This window comes from Mastigoproctus giganteus, chromosome 2 (genome assembly GCF_048544385.1).
Source record: "Mastigoproctus giganteus isolate SK-2022 chromosome 2, ASM4854438v1, whole genome shotgun sequence".
Classification (NCBI taxonomy): Eukaryota; Metazoa; Arthropoda; class Arachnida; order Uropygi; family Thelyphonidae; genus Mastigoproctus; species Mastigoproctus giganteus.
Genome location: NC_143576.1, coordinates 186,186,625 through 186,211,511, shown reverse-complemented (window position 1 = coordinate 186,211,511; position 24,887 = coordinate 186,186,625). Strand labels below are relative to the sequence as shown.

Genomic DNA, 24,887 nt, shown 5'->3' with positions numbered 1-24,887 from the left:
CACAAACATAACAAAAAATTATCTGCACTATTTACACACTTATGCGGCATGCTAAATTTTAAGTTTTTACTCAGTCAAAAACAAGTGTAGCAGGGACAGATACCTAGCTCAAACTGACATGCATCTAGACAAGAAATAGACTAAAGAGGTCTATTTCAATCAGTCAGCACCAATGGCTGTAGTGTTGCCACACAAACTGTACCTTAAGGCCAAATGTCCCCAAAAATCATGGAAAAATACACTGAAACTGACAAATCACTTTCAGTGCATTTTTCATCTCTATCGTCATCACTTTTTTTGATCACTGTCATCAAAACTAGAGCCAGTAATCCTTTTGACTGTCATATTTATCACATTAATATTAGTCAAAATTGACTAATTTTATTGAAACATTTTAACTATTGATCAATGTAATTTATGGGAAAGTACTAAATTGAGAATAATGTTTGAGTTTTAAATATTACTTGCAATCAAATAACCAGCCTGTCAGGCAGAATGTTAGGAACTTTTATTTATTTATTTATTATTATTATTTTTTTATTAAGTTTTGATCACCCATGAACTATCAAACCCAGTCAGATTTCTTTTTTTTTTTCATTTTAGTGCATTTATATAAAAATTATAAAACAAAATTACTTTTAATTAAATCTGTTTGAAAACAACTTTAATTAAAATTCTTTATGCTTATTTAATACTGCTTTAAATTTTTTTATTAAATCAATTTATTTAATTATTCTTGTGAGAGAGAGAGAGATAGAGGTTGCTTTAGATCCTGGTATCCCTAGAGATTAAAAATGACCCAGTTTTTCACCATTTGTGGTGAAACAATGGCACTTTAGTAAAAGTTTGCATTTCTGTCTTGCTTTTCAGTATACCAAATTCACCACCTATAATTCAACAAATTGTCATACCAAACTAATTCGATGCTTTCAACTAATTATGTCATGCATAGGACTGTTTTGCACTGAACTCTTGCATACACCTGTCTTGCACTGAATTTGCATAGGTCTTCTGTCCTCATTGTCTAAATGGTTAGCAATGGAAAAAGGCTTCATCATCAGGCTAATCCAATCAAGGAACCCTGCAGAGAGAAAATCGTCTAGGAATTTCCCCAGTTAGCTTCTGTGCACTGTGTTGTTATTGACACTGCTCTAAAATGTAGTTATTGTAATTAGTAATATAATTTTTTAGATGTTATGTTCATATGTTTTTACCTCAGATGGAAGGAATCACACAGCTCCGAAATGTAAGGTATTTATTAAATTATCTAAATTATACTTAACCTAACATTGCGGTGGTGTTGTTACTAAAATTGTTGATCCTTGCATTCATAATAATGTTCTTTTGCCTTTACTTTTTTAATTTGTAGGTATATAACAAAATACAGATTCTTTTCACAACTAAAGAAGTGTTTCATATATTGTTTGCTGGTACAGCAGATATTGAAGCTTGTAAATTTAAAGTGTGGGGTACTGAAATGCCAACAAGTTGATATACTTAGAATATAACTACTTGTTGTAACTTAAAATACAGTATAAGTTTGAATTTTTGAAAATAATTAATTTAGATTTTTTTCATTATGTGTTAGATGGAAAGAAGTCCAATAATATCATGGTTGTTTCATATCAGGGTGCTCTGTAAGTATACTTTATTTGTAATTCTAGTTTTTAACTTTTAGGGTACTTTTTTAAAAAGAATTAAATGTATATTAAAAATATTTTAAGCTTGCACTGTTTATTTATTTATTTGAATCTGAGCAGACACTAAGTATTCCAACATACTTTAAATTTTTATTTCTTCTTGTGGCACATAAGATATAGCACATCTACTTTGATTTTAGCATGTTGACACTTCTTGAGAATATATTGAGTGAGTTGCTTGCCATTCATTGGGAGAAGTGTCAGATCAAGTTCTCTTCAGTACAGGCTTTAAATAACCAATCTTAGTTATAAGGGAAAGGGTTGTCCCATGAGTTATTTTCTGATTTTCTGTTCATGAAGCATGTAAATCAGTTTTGGAACACATTTGTACAGTAATAATGTGATGATGAAGGCCATGCAAAGTGACGCAATCTGTTCATAGTAGTTCATACACCAAAATTGCCACCGAAAATACAAATCTCTCCAAGAGAAAAAATGTGCATGTGTAATGAGTATGAATGAAAAGTATCACTCATGATAATGTGCAACATGTGGCAGTGTATTAAAAGATATGGAGTAGTAGCAATCCTTGTTTACCCTGTAACCAGTTATTGAAAAATTTGAAATTCCTCTGTGCATACAAATATTTGAAAAATCAGCAAAAAAATAATTCAAAATTGTTCAATTTTTTGTTGCTACCTTTAATTTTAATCTTTTATGGACACAACTGTAAAAAAATCCATGTACTATATTAGAAACATGTACTTTTAATTAATTTTTGAAAATTAAGACTCCCTTCAGACCTGTCGGCAAGTAAATGCAAATTTAAAAACTGCTTGCTTCAGTGAACATTTTGATTAGATGCTAGCCTGTCACTAACAGGAGTGCTCATTGCATGAAATGTGAAGCAAGCATATGTTAATAGTTTGATTACAGACAATGCATCAGTGTTGTGAAGCCAAAGAGCATTATCAATTGGAAGAAAGCTCGTGATAGTAAAGCGAACGTACTATCAATAACTGTTCATGACATATACCAATCAACACATGCATATAATTAGGTTTAACTCAATCTTGAATTTTTTCTAATTGTGCAATAATTAATTTCAGTTGAAATAATTAAGTTTGAATAACACTTGTCAGTATCAATTTCCTCTCTGAATTAATTTCAACAGATCCTTGTTTTTTTTTTTTTTTGATTTGGTAGTTATTGGCGCATCGGCTTCTGTGGCCATATTGCACCTTCCAAGGTTTTTGCAGTACTTTGATCCAAGCCCGAGGCGGGAATCGAACCCGCGACCTTTGGGTTGCCGGGCAGGTACTTTACCCACTCGGCTAGCCCGGTCGGCCACAGATCCTTGTAGGAAATATGTTCAAAAACTCATATGTACTTAAAGTTCTGATCACCCTCAGTTTTCAGATATTGTAAGTTAATGACTGAAAATGAAGACCTATCATTAAGGCTTCATTTTCTAACTTCCCATTTAGAATTTTTTTACCTGAAAACTTGGAAGCAGTCTCTGATGAACACGGTGAAAGGTTTCACCAAGATATTTCTCAAATGGAAAAAAGATACCAGGGAAAATGGAGTCTGAATGTGTTGGCAGACTTTGGAATCTCATACAGGAGACACCAGTGGATGATTATAAAAGGCAAAAAATGACAAACATTTTTGTAAATAGAATAAGTTTAATAGTCCCATTGTTTAATATTTAGTACTGTATGTAGCATTTTCTTAAAATGTATAAAATCTTTTTTACTAGAAACTTAGTTTTTCACTTTAATCCCTTTCCCTTAATATTGGTATTACAGTAATATAGTTGCCATATTTGAATTCAGCAACATCAAATCTTAGTTGCATATGCTCCGACATCAACATCCACAGATGATGATATGGATGTTTATTATTTGAAAATATATGAGATTGCCTCAATTCAGCTATGTAGGATGTCTCCAAATGTATTCAACTAAAATCTAACTACCACTGACTTAAATAAACAGTTTTAGTGTACTCCTCACTCATAACCCACGAAAGGTCCGACATCTCAGGATTGTAGATGAAGGCCCAAACCCGACCCTGGAATGTATCAAACCCCCATAGAACCTTGAGTGACAGAAGACATTGTCAATTGCATTATAACATAAGAATAAATTGAATAATAAAATTTACAAAATCGCGAAGATGAGATAAAACTAATTTCCGAAGACCTGTCATACATTACTGTTTAACAAAGCGAAAATTTTAAATGTCCAGCACAACTACACTAAACTATCAATTGCTGAAACCTTTGAAATGAGGTTACATGGAAATTCTATTAACGTTCGACGGCCTTTCCTCATTTTCGATTCGTGGTCATTTACATGCATGCGGCAAAACAAATAAGCTCTTATAAGTGACTTAGCTTGCGCATACCTCACATCATTTTCCAAGCTGTGAACAAGACGGTAGTCAAAAAGCTTAGTCCACTTAAGGGAAGGAAATCATTCGGAAATTAGTTTTCTCATCTTCGCGGTTTTATAAATTTTAAAATTTTATTATTCAGTTTTTTCTTATGCTGTAATGCAATTGACATAATGTCTTCTGTCACTCGAGGTTCTATGGGGGTTTGATATGTTATAGGGTCAGGTTGGGCCTTCATCTACAATCCTGGGATGTCGGATATTTTGTGGGCTATGAGTGAGGAATACATTAAAATCATTTTTTTAAGTCTGTGGTAGTTAGGTTTTAGTCTAATACATTGGGAGAGAGTTATATTGAAGACATCCTACGTAGCTGAATTGAGGTAATCTCTTATATATTTTCAATTATTGATAATGTAGGATTCATTGAGCCATTGCAGCTCTTTTATATATTGATCATATCAGGATGTTTATTATGAAAATCTCCAAGTAATGCTTTATCTGGTCCTAAAAAGGATGTGTTTTTTTATACTCATAGGTGATTTCAATGCAAAAGTAGGCAAGGCAGTTTCTTCTAGTCTGGAATGTGGTAGGTTTGGTCTTGGCAATAGAAAGGAATGGGGAGAAAGTTTAACTGAATTTTGTCATTTGAACAGTCTTGTCATATGTGACACCTGCTTTCATCAACATCTGAGAAGACTCTACACATGGAAATCTCCTGATCATAAAACATGGAATCAGATTGATTACATCCTTATTCAGCAAAGGTGGTGTTCCAGTACAATCACAGCAGAGACACTTCCTGGAGCAGATTGTGGCAGTGATCATCAGCTGCTCCATGTCATGCTGAAGCTGAAAAAGATTATGAATACGGGTTTCCCTAGACATTTGGATGTAGAAAATATTCAAGATGATTATAAACTTGAAACAGGCAATGATTTTCAAGCTCTGTTAGAACTAGATGACTATATGCTACCTGAGGAAATGTGGGAAAATACAGAAAGCATTATTAAGGATTCAGCAAATGGATACATTAGAGAGAGGTTAAAGATCAGGAAGCCATGGACTACAGAAATCACTTTTAAACTTGTTATGGAGAGAACAATTGCAAAAGCCCAGGGTGTACATGGAAATAAAGAATATCAGGAACTGAGCAAAGTCATCAGAAGCTGTTTAAGCCAGGACAAACAGGATTATATCAATTGAGAGTGTAAAGACATTGGATACCACATCAAACTAAACAACCTGGAAAACAAGATGCAGGGTATTTCAGAGACTGCTGGGAGCAATTGCAGTACAAGTAAACACATGGGTTGTGTTAGGGTAGCTAAGAATGGAACAGGTGCATGTATACTTGCATGAACACCAATGCTAGGAGTTTGGTAAATAAATTGGATGAATATGCGGTATTGCTCAGAACATCAAAGGCCGATATTGTTGGGATATCAGAGACGTGGTGTCACACATATATAAGGAATGCAGAACTGGAATTTGGGAAGTGCAATGTGTACAGGAAGGATAGACAGGATAGAAAGGGAGGAAGGGGTTATGCTATTAGTTAAGAAACACACAAAATCCAAGGAAGTGAAGCCAGTCTACATCGCTGGACAGTGCAGTGTCGAATCAGTTTGGTGTGATATAAGCATTGGGAGATCAAAATTGAGAGTAGGAGTGTGTTATAGGCCTAATGACGCTGATGAGTAGAATAAGAAACTGTACAGGGAATTAGTGGGCCAGTAAATTAGAGTCTTATAATGGGGAATTTTAATTTCCCAGATATTGACTGGAATTTGTGGGTTGGTCACTCACACACTAGCAAGGCTTTTGTGGATTTATTGGATGATTGTTTTCTACATCAGCATGTTTGGGAGGCAATTAGAGAGAGTAATACTTTTGATGTGATTATCAGTAGTGATTCTTCATGCATTAAGAATCTGCAGATAAAGGAACCACTAGGTGGCAGTGATCACAGTGTGCTGAAGTGGGATTTACTCAAAGAGGTAACTACCATCAGGGGTAAAGGGAAGGGCTTTTGCTTTCATAAAGGCGACTACGGTGGATTGAGACAGTATTTAAATTCTATACAGTGGGACCAACTGATGATGTTACCAACAGCAAATTCAAAATGGGAAGCATTCAAAGAATTTATCTTGGAAGCTACTAGGCTTTACATACCAACTAAGAAATATTGTTCAAGGTTTAGGCCTAAATGGATGTCAGATGAACTAATGAGACATATGGCAGAGAAGAAAAATGCATGGGATACATATAAATTAATGGGTGACATGGAAGCCTATGATAGATATAAGCTGGTCTGTAACCAAGTCACAAAGGAGATTAGGCAGGCAATGGTAGATTATGAGAAATCCTTGGCAAAGGATGCAAAGAAAAACAGAAAAGAGTTCTTTACCTATGTAAACTCTAGAAGGAAACGGATGAATCAGATTGGTCCACTGGATATCGATGGTTCAACTGTTGATGATCCTGCTCAGGTGGCTAACAAACTAAATGAGTATTTTGCATCTACATTCACCCATGAGGAGTTATTGAGGGAGGAGAATGCCAGAGGTGAGTTAAACTCTAGCAGTGAGCTAGATGATTTTGTAATAACTGAGAGGGAAGTGGAGGAGAAATTGTTGAGGATAAACATAAAAAAGGCACCCGATGTGGACGGGATCTATCCAGTTATATTAAAGGAGGCAGCAAGGGATGTAAGCAAACCCTTAGTCATAATTATGAGAGCTTCTTTGGACTCGGGGGAAGTACCCATGGACTGGAGATGTGCAAATGTGACCCAAATTCACAAAGAAGGATCAAAGGGCAACACAAGTAATTATAGACCTGTTAGTTTAACTTCCTGTTCCAGGAAAATTAATGGAGGTACTGCTTAAAGAAGCACTGCAGGATCATCTAGAGAAGACTTCAGTTATAGCTCGGACACAGCATGGTTTTGTTAAGGTAAAGTCTTGCCTGACCAATTTGATTGGATACTATGATGTGGTCACAAAGGAACTGGATGCAGGGAATAGCTTTGATATCATATATTTGGATCTTAGAAAGACTTTTGATACTGTTGCACATGGAAGACTGCTGCACAAATTGGAGCAGTGTGGCATTGTAGGCAAATTGCTGCTATGGATAAAGGGATGGTTGAGTGGGAGAAGACAGAGTGGTAATCATTGGACACTGCTCATCTTGGACTAATGTTATTAGTGGAGTCCCTCAGGGTTCAGTGTTGGGTCCATTGTTGTGTTTGTATTTATAAATATTATTGATGATGGTATATCAAGCTTAATGTCCAAGTTTGCAGACGATACAAAGGTTGGCAGGGTTGTTAAGGACACTAATGACAGTACAGTGCTTTAACAGGATCTAGAAAAGTTGAGCAGATGGGCTGAGAGGTGGCAAATGAAGTTTAACATTGACAAATGTAAAGTACTACATATGGAAAGCAGTAACCCCAGAGTGACGTATCAACTCTGTGGTACTACACTGGCAGTGGTAGAAAACAAAAAGGACCTGGGGTAATTGTGCAGGGAGATATGAAGTTTTCTGAGCAGTGCAGATGATCTGCAAGAGTAGCTCATAGTGTCTTGTCAATGATATACAGGAATTTTTCTAGCAGGGGTAAGGAGGTGATTATCCCATTGTATAAGGCAATGGTCAGACCTGTATACAGTACTCAAGGCCACACCTTGAATACTGTATACAGATCTGGAGGCCTCATTTTAAGAAGGATGTAGAGCTGTTGGAACGAGTACAGGCAAGGGCAACAAGATTAGTGAATGGAACAAAGGGTTGCTCTTACGAAGAAAGGCTTAAATTTTGCAAATTAGGCACCTGCGAGGTGATATGATTGAGGTGTATAAAGCCTTGAATGGTTTGAGCATGATCAATGCTGATGGGATTCTTTCTCTTGCTCAGAATAATCACCTGAGAGGGCATAAATTCAAATTGAGGAAAGATAGATGTAGGAAAGATGTGCAGAAGTTTGCCTTTAGCCAGCGGGTAGTTGTTTGGTGGAACAGACTTCCATCCTTTATTGTGGAAGTTGATAACCTAAATAAATGTAAGGCTGAGCTGGACAGATATTTGGAACTAACGGAGGGGTGAAATGGGAGCAGGTTTTTTTTTTTTTTATTTTGGCTGATGCTGCATAAGCTTGCTTTCTTGCATCATATGCCTCTACTAATGCTAACAGTAAGAAGATATATAATATTATTAAGTCTTTAAGACAACAGTACCATCTAAAATTTAATGTTATTAAGGACTCCAAGGTCAAAATTTTAATAGAGGAGAATGTAATTAAAGGAAAAGGAAAATACTGTGAACAGCTCTTCAGAGAACCTGCTGACACTAATAATCTGCCACTCCATTTTCAAGAGTGTGATCGTGAACCAGTTCAATTGAAGAAAGAAGTCGAAAAGGCTATCAGAGAATTGACGTGTGGCAAGTCACTTGGAATTGACGTAAAGATTTGGGAAATGGACAGTGGCCATCAGATTGGAAGAAATCAATTTTCATTCCCTCACCAAAAAGGGGACTATTAGCCTAATTTCTCACACTAGCAAGATTCTTCTTAAAATCATATTAAACAGAATTTCAAGGAAACTTGAAGAAATGCCAGAAGAGCAAGCACGTTTCAAAAGTGGCACAGGAACCTGAGATCAAATCTTAAGTCTATGAACTGATTATTGAAAAATGCAAAGAATTCAATGTTCCCGTCGTTTTGTGTTTTATAGATTATTCAAAAGCATTTGATTGTGTTCAACCTGAGAACCTATGGGAAACGATGACTATTATAGGATTCCCAATTAACATAATTCAGCTGATTAAGCTACTGTACCAGGAACAGGAAGATACCATGAGAACCAAACATGGGAAACACAGACTTTTTCAAAATCGGTGATGGTGTCAGGCAGGGCCGTATTTTGTCACCTCACCTTTTTAATCTTTATGCTGAAGATATGCTTGAAGCTTTGGAAGATTTAGAGACTGGCATCGAAATTGGAGGACTGAAGATAATCAACCTTCGTTATGCAGATGATACTGTGCTAATTTGCAATTCCAAGGATCATCTTAAAGAAACTGAGGAGAATATGTGAAGCAAGTGAATAAAAAGGATTGTTTCTGAATGTGTTAAAACTAAAGTTATCATGACTGGTGATAATCACGGTTCCAGTAAAGTGAAAGTTAATGGGCAAGATGTCTAGGAAGTTGATGAATTTGATTACTTAGGGTTAAGAATAAATAAAAATGGTGACTTCTCAAATGATGTAAAGAGACTACAGGGAATTGTTAAAATGTTGGTCACTGATCTGACAAAATTGTGGAGAGAGAGAGAGAGAGAGAGAGAGAGAGAGAGAGAGAGAGAGAGAGAGAGAGATCAAGATCTGCCCCTAAAGATGAAACAGAATCATTGATTCATTAATTTTTCCAGTTGCCACTTATGGATGTGAAGGATAGAATATAACGAGAGTTGACAGGAAGAAAATTGAGGCATTTGAAATGTGGTATTACAGGAGAATACTCTGTATTTCTTACTTTGATTGAAGAACAAATGAGTGGGTATCATATAAAATTGGCAGGTCTAAACTTCTTCATAGCATCAACAGAAGAAAACGTAAATTTTTTGAAATGTAGTAAGGAGGGGAAACTTTCTGTTGAAGAACATAATGGAAGGAAAAATCGAGGTGCAGAGGAAGACATGCAACTAGGTGGAAGGAGGGGATCAGCAAACTTTTGGGCCTGACATTTTGTGATGCTGCTTGTATAGCACAGTGGTGCACAAACTATGGGGCGCGACCCCGAGAGGGGGTTACGGATAAATTAAAGGGGTCTTGGCTAATTTTTAAATAAAATTTAGTTTTTGTGTACACCAAAGACAAAAAACCTGTTGTTGAAATTTACTTTTTCGATACTGTAGGTGTAGAGACCTTACTATTCGAACGAAGTCTGAGATACGAATTAACCCTATTGCCACTCTATTTTTTAGGGTGGTTTCATGTGTGATGCAGGTGGCTTTCTTACTTATTGTCTTTGTGGATAATATGGCTTAATTTGCTCACTGGCTATGGACACACAGAAAGCGCCTGACTAGTGTGACTTCTCAGTATGTATTAATACTTCTCAGTACTACTCAATTGCTGAACCGTAATCCCTCTAGCTCTTAATTTGTGCTTCCTACAGCAAAAATTTCTGTAATTGCCTAAAGGCCAGAGGAGCGAATATGCGGTGGCAGTAAATAGCAAGTCTGTTGCATGCACGTTTTATTCTTCTTCGTAATCCGGTGCTTTCATGTCAACTTGGATGTGTTTTTCAATCTTCTGCTACTTTTTATATTATCCGTGATTTTAAGAAGAAAAAATATATACATTTTTATATATTTTACCATGGACAATTGGGTAATCAGAACAAAATGGTCGAGGAGTGACAACAATAATGTTGCTACAGATACATCAGAAGCTGAAAGGGTAAGAAATGTATCATGCAAAAATTTGGACTCTAACGTTATTTCAAGTTAATGCAACCACCAATTTCTGGTAGAGAGCCATCATATTCCAACTCAAAAGGAATTAAAAAGAATAGAAAATATCAAGAAGAATTTACGGCTTTACTTACAGCATTGTTGATGATGAGCAACGTCCTGCGTGCATGATATGTTATGAAAAACTGGCTAATGAAAGCATAAAACCTATTAAATTAAAAAGAGATTTACATACGAAACATCCAGAGATAATGGAATCCTTGGTCAAAAAACATGCCAATGCCATACAACTTGTGAAATTTTTCATGAAGAAACATTGCAGTTCCTTGTAAAGGTTTTAGAGCATTGTTGGAAGTTTCATATTTTATAGGAAAAAATTTGAAATCACATACTATTGCCGAATCCCTTGTTCTCCCTGCTGCAATAAAAATGATTTCAATTATGCATGGAGAAAAGTACAGCAACGATTTAAATACCATTCCTCTATCCAGAGACACAGTTATTGCAAGCAACATAAATCCAATTTATTAAATCGATTGAGAGAAAGTTCAATTTTTGCAATACAGTTAGATGAATTCACAGATATTTAAAACCTTGCTCAACTTATTGTATATGTCAGATACTGCTGCGAGGGAGATATTTTGGAGAATTTTCTATTTTGCAAAGCTTTGGAAGGAAGAACAATGGGCGAGATTTTTGATGTTATAAATATTTTTTTTCAACCAAATATTGTCTAAAGTGGAACAACTGCTTTGCGATTTGTACTGATGGTGCTGTTACATTAACATGATAAAATAAAGATTTAAAAGGCAAAGTAAAGGAAATTGCTCCAAATATAGTTTTCAATCATTGCATTCTACAGTACATAGAGAAGTAGTAGCAAAGGAAATGCAAACTGATTTGCATGAAGTTTTGAAAGATGCAATAAGTGTGATCAACTTTATTAAAAAGTAGAAGCTTTTTAAAAATTAAAAAGTAGTAGGACTTTTCACAATGCTTTCACTGTAATGAAATGGGATGAAACGTTTCTTTTATATACGAAAGTGGGGTGGTTGTCCAGTGGTAAAGTGTTGCAATGTCTTTTTGACCTCAAACATCACATTTTGTTTTTATCAGATAAAAATCAGAACCTTGCTCAATGCCGACTGGGCTAGCCAGGTGGGTAAAGTGCCTGCCTGGCAACCCAAAGATCGTGGGTTCGAATCCCACCTCTGGCTTGGATCAGAGTAAAATGCAAAAACTTTGGGAGGTGCATTATGGCCACAGAAGCTGATGCGCCAAGAACTAACAAAAAAAAAAAAAAAACTTTGCTCAATAGTTTACAAATCAAAAATGGCTTGGAAAACTTAGTTCCCTTGCTGATATATTTGAAAAACTTAATTTAAATTTTCAAGGACAGGGAACAAATATATTAATGCTCAGTGATAAAATAGAAACTTTCAAAGGGAAGCTTAATCTTTGGGAAACTGAATTTGAGCATAATAATACTGAAATGTTCCCATGCTTTTTTGATTTTGTTATAATATTGACATTTTGCAATTTAGAGATATCATTGCCACCCACCTAACAATGCTAATTATGGACTTTTCCAAATGATTTAATGTATCTTCAAAAAAAAAGTTGTATTGGATTTGCGATTCCTTTGTTTTCGATATTTCTTCATGTCCAAAAATTATTTGTTTGCTGAACCATTCAGCAAAAGGAAGATCTTATCGACCAGTCATCTGACGAAGCATTACGTGTTCTTTTCAAGACTACTTGGGAAAATTTTTGGCATTCTCTTCAAGACGAGTATCCAGAATTATTGAAATTGGTGAATACAAACATTGCTACATTTCTGGTCTACATATTTATGTGAGGTTGATTTCTCAAAATTAACAGCTATAATAGCAAAACAATGTCCTAGACTTGATTCAGAAGATGACATGAGATTAGTAATTTCAAACATTGCGCTAAATATGGACCAAATATTATCGGTTATCCAGGCTTGTCCTCATTAATTTTTTAGTTTGTAATTGTTCATTTTTTATTGTTTTGTAATCTTAATTGAAGAATAAGAATTTGATTTGTTGTTTTTGCTGTATTCAATTAAAATATTAAACAATTTTTAATGTGCAAATTAAAATGGAAAAATTTTTTTTATTCCTTTCTGTGTACTCGAATAAAATTTTCTACTACATAATTTATAAAATGCCATTTTACTTCTCTAAAAATCTGGTCATCCTACCTCGGGGTTTACATTGAGGGGTCGCGTTAATTTTATATTTAATACAGGGGGGTCACGAGCAAATTAAGTTTACATGCCACTCGTATAGCACATGATTGACGCAGTTGGAGGAATTTGTTGGTGGCCACAACAGCTCCTCATAGCTCCTCAGGGAGCTATGTGACTGGAAGAAGGATGTCAAATCTACAAGAATCACCCTGAATTTTAATAGGAATGGAAAAAAAAATTTTTTTGCTGACCAGTGTAGTTTGTTAATTATTTATTTTTAAAGGAAGCTGTTAGGCATTTCAGCCTAATAGCTGCCTTTGTAGACAGAGTAGATAAAGCCCGAGTTGCCTAAATATTGTTGGAATTGAATTAACACCATGTAACTGATTCTGAGTTAAAAAGGGGCGGGGGGGGGGGCGAAAGGTGTGAAAGAACACTATTAGTATCTATTTTGGTAATTTCAAAAAACCTGTTTTTATAAATGAGAAAATACCTTTTAAACATGGTGTGTTTTATTATTTTTATTTATTACATTTTATGCAAATTTTAAGTGTATAAAAGCAAAATTTTAATTTCGGATTTAACGGACTGGACAAATAATAATACAGTAATGTACATATTAATCTCAACCATATTTTTTTTTTAGGTTATACAAAACCAGTGTTATTTTTAATTAAAAATTATAATTATCTATTTCCATTATTTTGATAATTACCTACTTTTATTTTTTAATCAAATTCAGGAAATTGTTTTTTATTCTTTCTGAAAATGTGTTCAAATAGCTGTTTTCCCAGATAACAGATAAGAGCAGGTGGTGATTTACAAGCTGAACGTGACTTGGACACTCGGGTCTACTGACTCGCTTTGTTTCGGTCTCAGTCTGCCTCAAGCTATTGTGTGGTCAGGTTGTATACAGAGTGTTTCTGTGATTTCTGAATTGTGACTTTATTTATTAAATAATTTTGCAATCCTTACAATTTAAAATGGCATTAAGTGATGGAGGAGTTAAAAGAAAGCGTGTGAACTTAAATGTGGCACAGAAATTAGTGCTAATTGAGGAAATTAGAAAAGGTGTCTCAGTAGCATGTGTTTGTGAAATTTACGGCATAAAAAAAGGGGGTTTCTTGAATTTCTGGTCTGATGGAGGTCATTGGCACTAGTAGTAATAAAATCAGCATATATGCTTACATAGTTGTAAGCATATATGCAGAATGAGATGTGAAATCCTTCCAGGATGGAAGGATTTCACATCTTATTCTGAAGGAAAACCTCCCTGTTTTTGCTTGTCGGCCATTGTTTAAATGGATTTAATTCTCTTAAAAAAACATTTGTACATTAACTGTGAGTATCAAATGCAACAATGATACTCGAGTAAAATGCATTTTTTGTCTTTCTCTTAGTGCTGACTAGCAATGGAGTATTGGAAATGTGCCATAGTAAGGAATCTTAGTGCCTAAAGCAAAGCTTAAAAATGGAATCTCTTGCAATGTGTATCAGGAACTATTTTATACCAAAGCTTGTTACACTGATATGCAAGTCTCTCTACTTCTTTGAGACCCAGAGTGCAATCTCCTTATTATGTTGCCGAAGTAAAGATGCTTAATTTTTATGTTCATAAAATCTGAAATGTTCATTATTAAGAGTAAAATTCTGCAGGTTCTTCCTAAAAACAATTCATTAAAATGAAAAAGTTCATTATTGTGAGTTTAACGAAAATGAGTTTCATGTATTCTGTTTATCATATAAATTTTCAGGGTTGAAAACTTTACTACTATGGCCTAAGAAGGGAAAAGCTTGCAAAATTCCTGAACTTCAAGGCGAGGAAAAAAAAAATTCCCAATTTGCTTGTTTAGTAGATAAAATTGAGCAATTATCAATTGTTATCCTTAATCATTAGGCCTGTGATAAAAGTAAATATTTAATGCTTCTTTTTATTTTATAGCTTTACTTATTCTTCTTGGAACACTGGACTATGTTTTTGTTAGTCATGCATATCATAGCACCTTGATGAAGGGACCATCAGTTCAGCTTGTATTTGGTTTTGAGGTAATATTTTTTAAAGTAATAAGGCAAATAAAGTAGATATTACACAATTATTCTTTAGAAAGAAGTCTTAAGCATGTCCTTAGAAAGGCCTTAGAATAGATCTCGAGTTGGCTTTTGAATATAATAACCAAATATAAAACAAATACACACAATGTTCAAGAAAGTTAATACTCAAACACCAGCCAAGTAATTAAATATTTAATAAAATAAAGTAAGATGATACAGTAAACTGGACTATTACAATAAGTACTAAAAGAAATAAAATCGGTTAAAACAGTTAAAAACTAACAATGCTAAAATCGTTAAAATACCGAAAATCCGAAGCTTTCGGAGACAGCTGTCTCCTTTCTCAACAGTGTACTGTTGCTAAAATGACACATCCTTAAGTAACAGGCCCATGGTACTCATGTGACTCATCAGGAACATCGTCAGTATTCTATATTTGCGCACTGGGAGCGTGCCACATGGAACCGATCATCGTGCCTGAGGACAGTCGCCTCAAAGAGGGGGTGTAATCGCACACCCCTGTCCCTGTTAATAGTATGACAGGATGAACCGATTCGCAAACTCTCGAGCCACTTGCATTCCCAGAACCCATGCGCATGGTCAGTAATGACCGCATCCTCAGGGGAGATCCGATGCTGCTTCTCCCAAAAATGTTTCGCCACAGCAGACCTAGCATAGTTCGCAGTCTTAATGGCGGTCAAACGTTCCTCCAGACGGTCTTTTAGATGTTACCCTGTCTCCCCCACATAACAATCCCCACAATCCGGGCACTTAATCTCATAAACTATACTACTGGTGGAATCCCGGGTTACGGGGTCTTTGACCTGAGCCACCACTGTGTGCAACCTCCGCCCTGGAAGCTGCACACAGCTTCCAGGGTGGAGGAACACTCCCGTAGTGCCCGCGCCACACGCTCTGAAAAGCCCGGATAGTAGGGAATGTAAGCAGTAGCCACCGAGGGAGGTGGTTCCTGGTGATTGGACAGAGTCCTATAAACATATTTGTCCAAGACCCTCTGGGGGTAACCACACTTACTAAGGTCTGCCGGGATCTTACTAACTTCCATTTCCCTATCCTCGGGGGTACTGCAGTGGGACCACACCCTATTTATTAATGCCCTGGCTATGCTATCTTTATGTTGATAAGCCTGTGCTGAACTGTAATGGACATACTGACTATGACACATTGGTTTTCTATAAACTGTAGTCTTCACTCTAGCACCATCTCTAATAACCAGGACATCAAGAAATGGAAGGGTACCAGCTGTTTCCACCTCTGAGGTGAATTGTATAAATGGGGAGAAACTATTAAGTAAGTTGAGTATTTCATCTTCCCTCCCCTTCTTTATAATGGTGAACGTATCATCAACGTATCTCTTCCATTCGCGCATGGGAAAATCTAACTGACGGAAAATCCTGGCTTCTAGTTCCTCCATAGCTAGATTAGCCACTATGGCACTAATGGGGGAACCCATGGCTGTGCCATGGACCTGTTTATACATAACATTTTGAAAAATCATAGGGGTACTGGCAAGGCAGAACTCCACCCCTTAATCATCGATGCTTAACAAACACCTGGCACTAATAGCATCATCTTGTTCTAAGGCTGATCTTAAACAATGAGCCCTATGTTTAATTGGGATACATGTAAACAATGATACCACATCGAAGGAGATCATAATATCATCATTCCCTATAATCTGATATCTTACATACTCTACAAATTCTTTGCTATCCTTGACCACTAAACCAGAATGTCCTACTATAGGCAAAATAATCCTAGCTAGAAATTTTGATAAGGCATAGGTGGGACTCACAAATGAAACTGTCGGTTTCAATGGAACACCCACCTTGTGGGTCTTCGAGAGACCATAAAACCCGGGATTCCACCAGTAGTGTGGTTTATGAGATTAAGTACCCAGATTGTGGGGATTGTTATGTGGGGGAGACAGGGCGACGTCTAAAAGATCGTTTGGGGGAACGTTTGACCACCATTAAGACTATGCTAGGTCTGCTGTGGCAGAACATTTTTGGGAGACGCAGCATCGGATCTCCCCTGAGGATGCGGTCATTACTGACCGTGTGCATGGGTTCTGGAAATGCAAGTGGCTCGAGAGCTTGCAAATCGGTTCACCTGTCATACTATTAACAGGGACAGGGTGTGCGATTACACCCCCTCTTTGAGGATTATCCTCAGACGCATTGATCGGTTCCACATGGCACACTCCCGGGTCACTTCTGGTTCCAGTGCGCAAATAGAGAATACTGACGATGTTCCTGGTGAGTCACATGAGTACCACGGGCCTGTTACTTAAGGATGTGTCATTGTAGCAGCAGTACACTGTTGAGAAAGGAGACAGCTGTTTCCGAAAGCTTCGGATTTCTGGTATTTTAACTTATTTTAACGATTTTAGCATCGTTAGTTTTTAACTGTTTTAACCGATTTTATTTCTTTTAGTACTTATTGTAATAGTCCAGTTTTACTGTATCATCTTACTTTATTTTATTTTACTTGGCTGGTGTTTGAGTATTAACTTTCTTGAATATGGAATTTCCCAGCCCCATAGTCCTCTTTGAGGACACAGAATGTTACTTGCCTTTAATGCTGCACTACTCCAATTTTTATAGCAGTCTTTTATGTGCAACAGTATCAAAACCTTTCCTGAAATCCAAGCATGTGATATCAAAATTATTTTTTGCATACAGTTCTTTTGTAATCACATCATCGTACCTAATCAGGTTGGTCAGACAAGACTGCCCCTTAACAAATCCATGCTGTGACTGCAGTGTAATTACATTCTGTCTAGATGGTTCTGTATTACTTTAGCCATTATTTTCTCTGGAACAGAAGTCAAGCTAACAGGTCTGTAGTTACCTATTTTACTATTTGATCCCCCTTTGTGAATTTAGGATACATTCACATGTTTCCTGTCCATAAGAACCTCCCCTGAATCCAAGAATGCTCTCATTATCGTGACTAAAGGTTTTCTTAGATATAATTTCATATATCACACCATCTTGCGTGCCTTTTTAATGTTTAGCTACACAGTTTCTCTTCCACTGTCCTCTCAATTATCGCAAAATCATTCAGCTCCCTAGTAGAATTACACACTTCTGGCATCTGTATTCCAAGAAAATTTTTCTTGTGTGAGTGTAGATGCAGAATATCTATTCAATTGTCAGCAACCTGAGCAGGATCATCGACAGTTAATCTATTCATACCTAATTGACAAATATGATTCTAGTATTTCCAAAAATAAAGAAGTTTTTGTTGCTTATCTCTGCATTATTTTTTGGAGACTTCTTTTAATCTTCTTTAGTTTGCCTAACCTCCTTTGTGACTGGATTGCAGACCAGTTTATATCTACTGTAGACTTTAGTATCATCTGATACTTTATATGCATCTCATTCATTCTTCTGTGTCATGAGTCTCATTAGTACACCTGATGTCCATTTATGTCTTAACCTTTAACAGTATTTTTTAGTTGGTATAAAGCCTAGGAAGGGTCTAAGATTACATCCCTGAATGCTTTCCCATTTAGAATGTGTTGTTAGTAACTTCATCACTTGGTCCCACTGCATAGAATTTAAAAACTACCCAAAACCACTATAGTCACCCGTACGAAACAAAAAAACCTTCTCTTTGCCCTTAACAGTAGTTACATCTTTAATTAAATCTTGCATCAAAACATCCATTCTATTTAAGTGTATTTCATCCCTGTGAAAACAGTTTCTCCTGTTAACAAGCACAGTCTGTGCTGAGGAAAAATCTACTCCACAGGCTGTGCTCATTCTCTCCGGGGCCAAATTGATTCACAGTACTCATATCCTTCCTCCTATCATGTATGGGCAGAATTGCAGACACTTTCTGTTTAAATCCTAATTTGAGGCTTTTCTGAATTTCTCTGTACTTGTTAATTAATCCCCACATCTCTTAATATCATAAGTACCATCATGTTATACAATATCACCTTAAGTGCCCTTTGAAGATGATAGCTGCTCAACAAGTCAACTTTAGCCCTTGTCAGACAAACTGTATTCCTATTCCACATCTTGTTTGCATAATATATTTCCCATTTCTTTGACAATCGAGTTACAAACTATAGCTTTTTCCTTTGGGACCAAGAATCTCTGCTGTGGAGGATGTCATTGTGTGTTGTCTTATGCTGGAGCATGGGCTCAAGCTTTGGGCTGAGCAGCCTTCTCCCATAGTTACATCATTTCCTGCTAAAGATAGCTTTGCGAAGAGCAAACAAGTATCGGATTTATAGTTCTGATTTGTAGAGAACTGCCTTTGGAAGTTCTCTTCCAAACCAAAGAATTCCAGCTATTTTGAAACTGTTTGTTGTTCTAGTCTTAGGCATGATTTTAGTCTAAATTTAATTTAAAAAGAACACTTGAAACTAAGAGATACGAAAATAATAACACTACAGTAATCCTACATATTGATGGCAATAAAAACTATGCTATTTTGAGTATGTTATTTTATTTATAGTTTCTGAACTTAATAAAACACTTATGGACTTCTAACTATATGCCCGTGGAATTATATAGCTAATTACTACTAAATCATATTTATATCATTATATAACAATACTATAATTGATACTACATTTATATCATTCTTATATTGATACTATAATAACGGCAGCTGTGTAATTGTTATATCAATATGGTACAATGGGGCAGACTACAACTTTTGTTTCCTATGCAATTTTGAAAACCAGAGTAAACAATGAATTAAATAACTTGATTAGATAAATACAAATAAAAAGTGCACTGTTAAACTGTTTTAAACAAAAACACTGTTTTAAACAAAAATTTAACAAAAATCAATAATTTTTAGTGATAAAAAAAATCCATTCAGAAGTCGCTGTAATCCAAATTATCTTCCAAAAGTTGTAATCTCGATTTTAAAGCATTTAGTGAGGTCTGTGTTTAAATCCTTTTGGATTTTAACTTAGATCTATAAATCATGATCTCCAGTGAAGGTCATGATTTATCATACAGTGGATTCCGGTTATTTGGGCCACCGGTTAATCGGGGCAGCCGTTTATTTGGGGCAAATCTTAAAAAACAAAAACCAATCGAGAAAATAGCCAGGGTTTACTTCGCTTAATTGGGACAAAATGCCGTTTAATCGGGGCAGGAGACCTCAGCACTGGAGATTACCCTACGATTGTCTCCAACCGTACCACGTAGTTCGGTCGGATTTCTGGAGGTCACAACCATAAAACAATAAAAACAATTAGCAGTCACCTGTTTATTGGGCTTTTCTGTTAGTGCAATCTATCATAAACGGACAGTAAACTCGATCTTATTGAATTTGCGATAATACCGGCAGCTGGAATCTTCAATCATATAAAAAAAATAATTTTCAGAATCTTCTCTTCATTCCTATTTTTAAAGCTTCCTAATTTGTTACTCCGTTCTCACTTGCGCGTGTTGTGTTACTTGCAATTTGTGTGTGCCCTGTTCTTTGTTATTGATTGCTTATCTTTTTACTGTTTTAAATTTCAGTCCCCACCAACAAATGTCAGTGAACAGAAATGTCAACTAGTTTAGTTAGTATGTACATATTACAGTACGTATTAATTATTCCGATTATCACGTATATTCTTCCGATTTTCACGTATCATTTAATTTTTTAATTGGTAAGGTAATAAAGGGTAAATTTGTGCTTAATATATCTTTACTTTTATAGCCTGTGGATAATATTCCTCCTATTTTCGATAATTAGAATCGCTGTTTAATAGAATTAAAATTCAATTCACAAACGTGATCATAATGACTGGCGCTTACTGCATATCGTATAGTGACGGTACTTTACTATTTTGAGTTCGTCGTAACGTGATTTGATTGTACAGTGAACTAATTGTAAAGGTGGGGGGGGGGGGTAAATTGTATTTTTAACTATTTACGTGAAACTTCGGATAATTGGGGCAGCCGCTTAATCGGGCCAAAATGTACAGTCCCGATGTGTCCCAAATAACCGGAATCGACTGTAGTTTATAAGATTTTTGTAGCCTTATATTATTTTTTTTTATTTCCTTTTATTTTGGTTGATTGAGTAAAATTGATTATATTATTTAGTTGGTTTCTTATGTCTTTGTTTAATATTTCAGTTTTTTGCAATTTTTTTAAAAATTGGTTTTGCCTTTTGATTGGTGTTCAGAGGTGCACAAATGCAAATTTGAACTCTAGTGAATAAATTTCCACTTTTATTACTTTCATCATGTCTGCTTAGTTTTAAAGGAAGCAGCAGTGGGTTGTAAAGTCTTTAGTTATAACAGTGGCCCTGGATGCATGTATGTGAACTTCCTATGGTGAATCCCCAGAAAAATGGAGTTGCTGTTTAAAGTTTTAGTGCAGTTTTAGGTCATTCAGAGAGGATTGTTTGTTTGTTATTTGGTTTTTAGGAACATTAGCAACTAAGGCCATATTGCTCTGGGGATATGCGGTGGTCATTCCTTGACCTTTCCACATCCTCCATATTTGGTGGGCACGGGCTCGAACCCTGGTCCAATCAAGAAGCGTGTGCCTATTCAGAGAGGAATAGATCATATCTGAACAATTTTATGATTCCCATATAATCTCTTCTTAACAAAGCGAATGTCCCCTATAATAAATTGTATGGGACATTCACTTATGTTAATATTAATTAACATAACATTTGGACTTTTGCAAAGATTTTTTAAGACATTTCCATTATGAAAAATTTCACATTTGTAAAAGTTTGAACTCGTATGGAATTAGGAACCCCAGACCTAGGAGCATAACAATGGTTAATTGGTTAAAACAGAAGTTATAAATGCCGACCAGGCTAGCCAGGTGGATAAAGTGCGTTCCTGGTAACCCAAAGGTCTCTGGTTCGAATCCCGCCTCAGGCTTGGATCAGAGTAAAATGCAAAAACTTTGGAGGTGCATTATGGCCACAGAAGTCGATGTGTCAACAACTAACAACAACAACAAAAAAAAAAAAGTTATGAATGGACTGGTATCACAAGTGGAATCATGCAGAGCCCTTTACTTCATTAATAATTGATTACAATTATTAATGAAGGCTGTTATAAGCTTGTTGTCCAAGTTTGCTAATAGTAAGAAAGTGGGAAGAAAATTATATAAAAATAAGTAGGATAATACCCCCTTTAGCAAGATCTAGATAGATTTATGGTTGGTTTTTATGGTGACCCTTCACATGAAAGTTTATCTGAATCTATAGATGCTAGTGCTTTACTGATTGAGGAGACAGTAAATATATGTTAGCATTGGACTTAAATTTTTGTAGGCTATAACATTAAAGAAATATACAGGGTGTCCAAAAAGGCTGGAACCAATGGTAAAAATGTTTTTCTTTACAGGTGAAAAATGGCAATTAAAACTGGATGAAAGGGTGGAGATAGTCCTTTTTAGTGATCATCAGGGATGGACCCAGAGAAAAGTGGCTGTGTTTAATGTTAGGCATCCTGAAAGGAATCCAATAACACACAATGTAGTTGGAAACTGGTGAAGAAATTTTAAGAGACTGGATCTGTTGCTGACAAGCCTCAGTGTGGTTGCCCTTCTTCTGTAAGTGAAGATACTTGAATTCACTCCAATTCAATCAGTTAGGGTGAATGAGTGAATTGGAGTGATTGCTAAGTTTCATGCCAGCCACAGAAATTCATCAGACAGATCAGTGCTGAAATTGGAGTGCCCAAGAGCATGGTGCATGACATTCTGAAAAAAGAAAAGGAAAAGAAGTATCCGAGATCTTTGTCATCTTAGGGAGAGAATTACCAAGGCTTGTGCTGCTGTCGATCCCAATACGTTGAGAAGAATCTCATTAGTGTGTGTGTGTGTGTGTGTGTGTGTGTGTGTGTGTGTGGGGGTGATACTACGAAGGCAATGCTGATTATGATTTTTCTATGCATGTATGTATATGCGTTCCCCATCTCCAACATATACCTCATCAAAATCAATACACCATGAATATCAAATTAATAGAAGAATCAGAAAGAATAAATCACCCACAAAAGCTTCTTAATTCATTTCACAAATTTAAATGGTCTCAGTTCCAATTCTCAGTAGTGTTTATTCTGCCTACGATCTGCTAAGCTCCACTTATTTTTTTATAATGGGATCTCAACTGTTGTCAGTCACCACTCATCTAATTTTTCTTAATTATTTGCTAGAGGTTTCCTTTTGTTTTAAATATTGCACTTGCACATATGTCTGCCCTAATATTCCTTGCCAGAGACTTTCTAATGTGGAATATCCTCTTTTTAATATCTGGCTTGAAATCACTTAACCATATTCTATGAAATTCATTCGTTGCCTATATTGTTCTGCTAGCTCTACCAGTTGCTCAGAACCTTTTTACTTTCTTCTTTGAAACTTCACTTGCTCCCATCCAACTTTCATAATAGTGAAGTAATTTTCCTTGGTGATTTTAATGTCCATAATAATAGCTGGCTTCAATTTTATAGTTGCATGGACACAGCACTCTAATTGCCTAGACGCTATCCATAGAAAGATAATCAGATTGATTAATGACCCAACTCTTACAAATTCCCTATAATCTCTCTCACAGATATTAAATTTCTGCTGTCTTCTGCTATTACTGTTGTTCTCAATTGCCATCTATAATTTTACCAAACCAGTAAGAACATGTGCCTTGACTAGTCAATAGCCATTCACTGTTGAACTCCAAAATCACAGCAGCAACTTTGCTGCTATGATTTTGGAGTTTACCCATTTCTACCTTTTGCTTCTGTTCTCTGTAACAACCTTCCTTCCCATATGTTTCTTGAAAATTACAATTCAAGTCCATTGTCAACAAGTATCTTCTGTCTTCTCAACCTTCAACTCATACACTGCATTAAAATAATTTTTAATACCTTTCATGTTTTGGGAGTCACTCTAAAAAATAATAAAATTATATGTACAAGGTAGGTTTGATTAAAAATTTTAGTGAATGTTGCATAAAATTAATTTTACTCAGTGATAAATGTTTACGTTGTTCTTCAATATAAACCTTCTGCAACCACATCCACTGTCTTCAACATTTCTCTGAAAGATGCCAGAATAATTCTGAACAATTTTGAAACCAAGAAAGCTCCCAGTCCTGATTTTATTTCTCCATTGGTTTTAAGAACCTGGGCTCTTGAGCTTATGGTCTCGTGTTTTGTTTTGTGTTGCCTTTGAATGAAATTCTTTATTCTTGTTTCTCCCCAAAATTTCATTCTTTATTACCTTGGGTTTCCAATAAATGTGCTGAAGCTGTTCAAGATAAGAAAATATCATGTAACAGTTGGCTTCTATCCAGAAAGCTTGCACCAATTGTAAAACAATTGATCCAAACTCCAATATGAATTCATGGCATGTAAAAACTTAATTTCAATTATCATAAAACTTAGTCCTGTCTTATTAGGGGGATCACCCTGACATCTAACTTCTTGTGGCACAAGTATGTCACAAATGTTGCTTCCTCTGTATCAAAAAAAAAAAAAAAAAAAAAAAAAAACCACACAACACAAACTAAGTTTTTTTCTTTTTTGCTCTTTGCATTACTTTTCTTCTAAACAGCTACTGACTGCACAAATCCCAAATATGCCCTGTGGTGGTGCTCCCAAGCTCATTGACTTTATTCAAAAGAGTGCAGTTAGATTAATTAATGACCCATTTCTAACAAAGTCTCTCTCTGTCTCTTAGGTGTTCAGTTCCTTCTGTATTCCTCTTTTATGGATGCTTCTGAGCTGGCATCTCCATTTCCATCACTATCTTCCAAAATAGGCTGAATACTTCTGAACCAGCCAACATCCATTCATTATCCAACTCACAGAAGTAACTTTTACATCTTTCTCATTTGTCCCTTCTATACTCTGGAACAACCTTCCTTCACATGAATTTCCCTGAAATTAGTCTATAGAAATTCAGTTCTAATGTCAACAAATGTCTTCTGAATCTTTAACCTATGGTACTAAGTACTGGAGTTTCTAATACCTTTTGTGGTTTTCAGTTTTCAGAAAGAAAAAGAAAAAAATATTCTTTGATCATGGATTGCACCAATCAGAATATTTTTGGAAGCTTTTTGTGAATGCTATTAGGCAGCAG

General features: G+C 35.7%; 1 protein-coding gene across 2 annotated transcripts in view; it reads left to right on the top strand.

Moving 5' to 3' along the window:
• The window catches only part of sip3 (septin interacting protein 3), a 224,242-nt gene that overhangs the window by 50,420 nt on the left and 148,935 nt on the right, over window positions 1–24,887 (top strand). For both annotated transcript variants that reach the window (XM_090368846.1, XM_090368847.1), the window contains exons 4-5: window positions 1,589–1,637; window positions 14,684–14,787. In XM_090368846.1, the coding sequence (XP_090224972.1) occupies window positions 1,589–1,637; window positions 14,684–14,787 (153 nt within the window). The remainder of the gene's footprint in view (window positions 1–1,588; window positions 1,638–14,683; window positions 14,788–24,887) is intronic.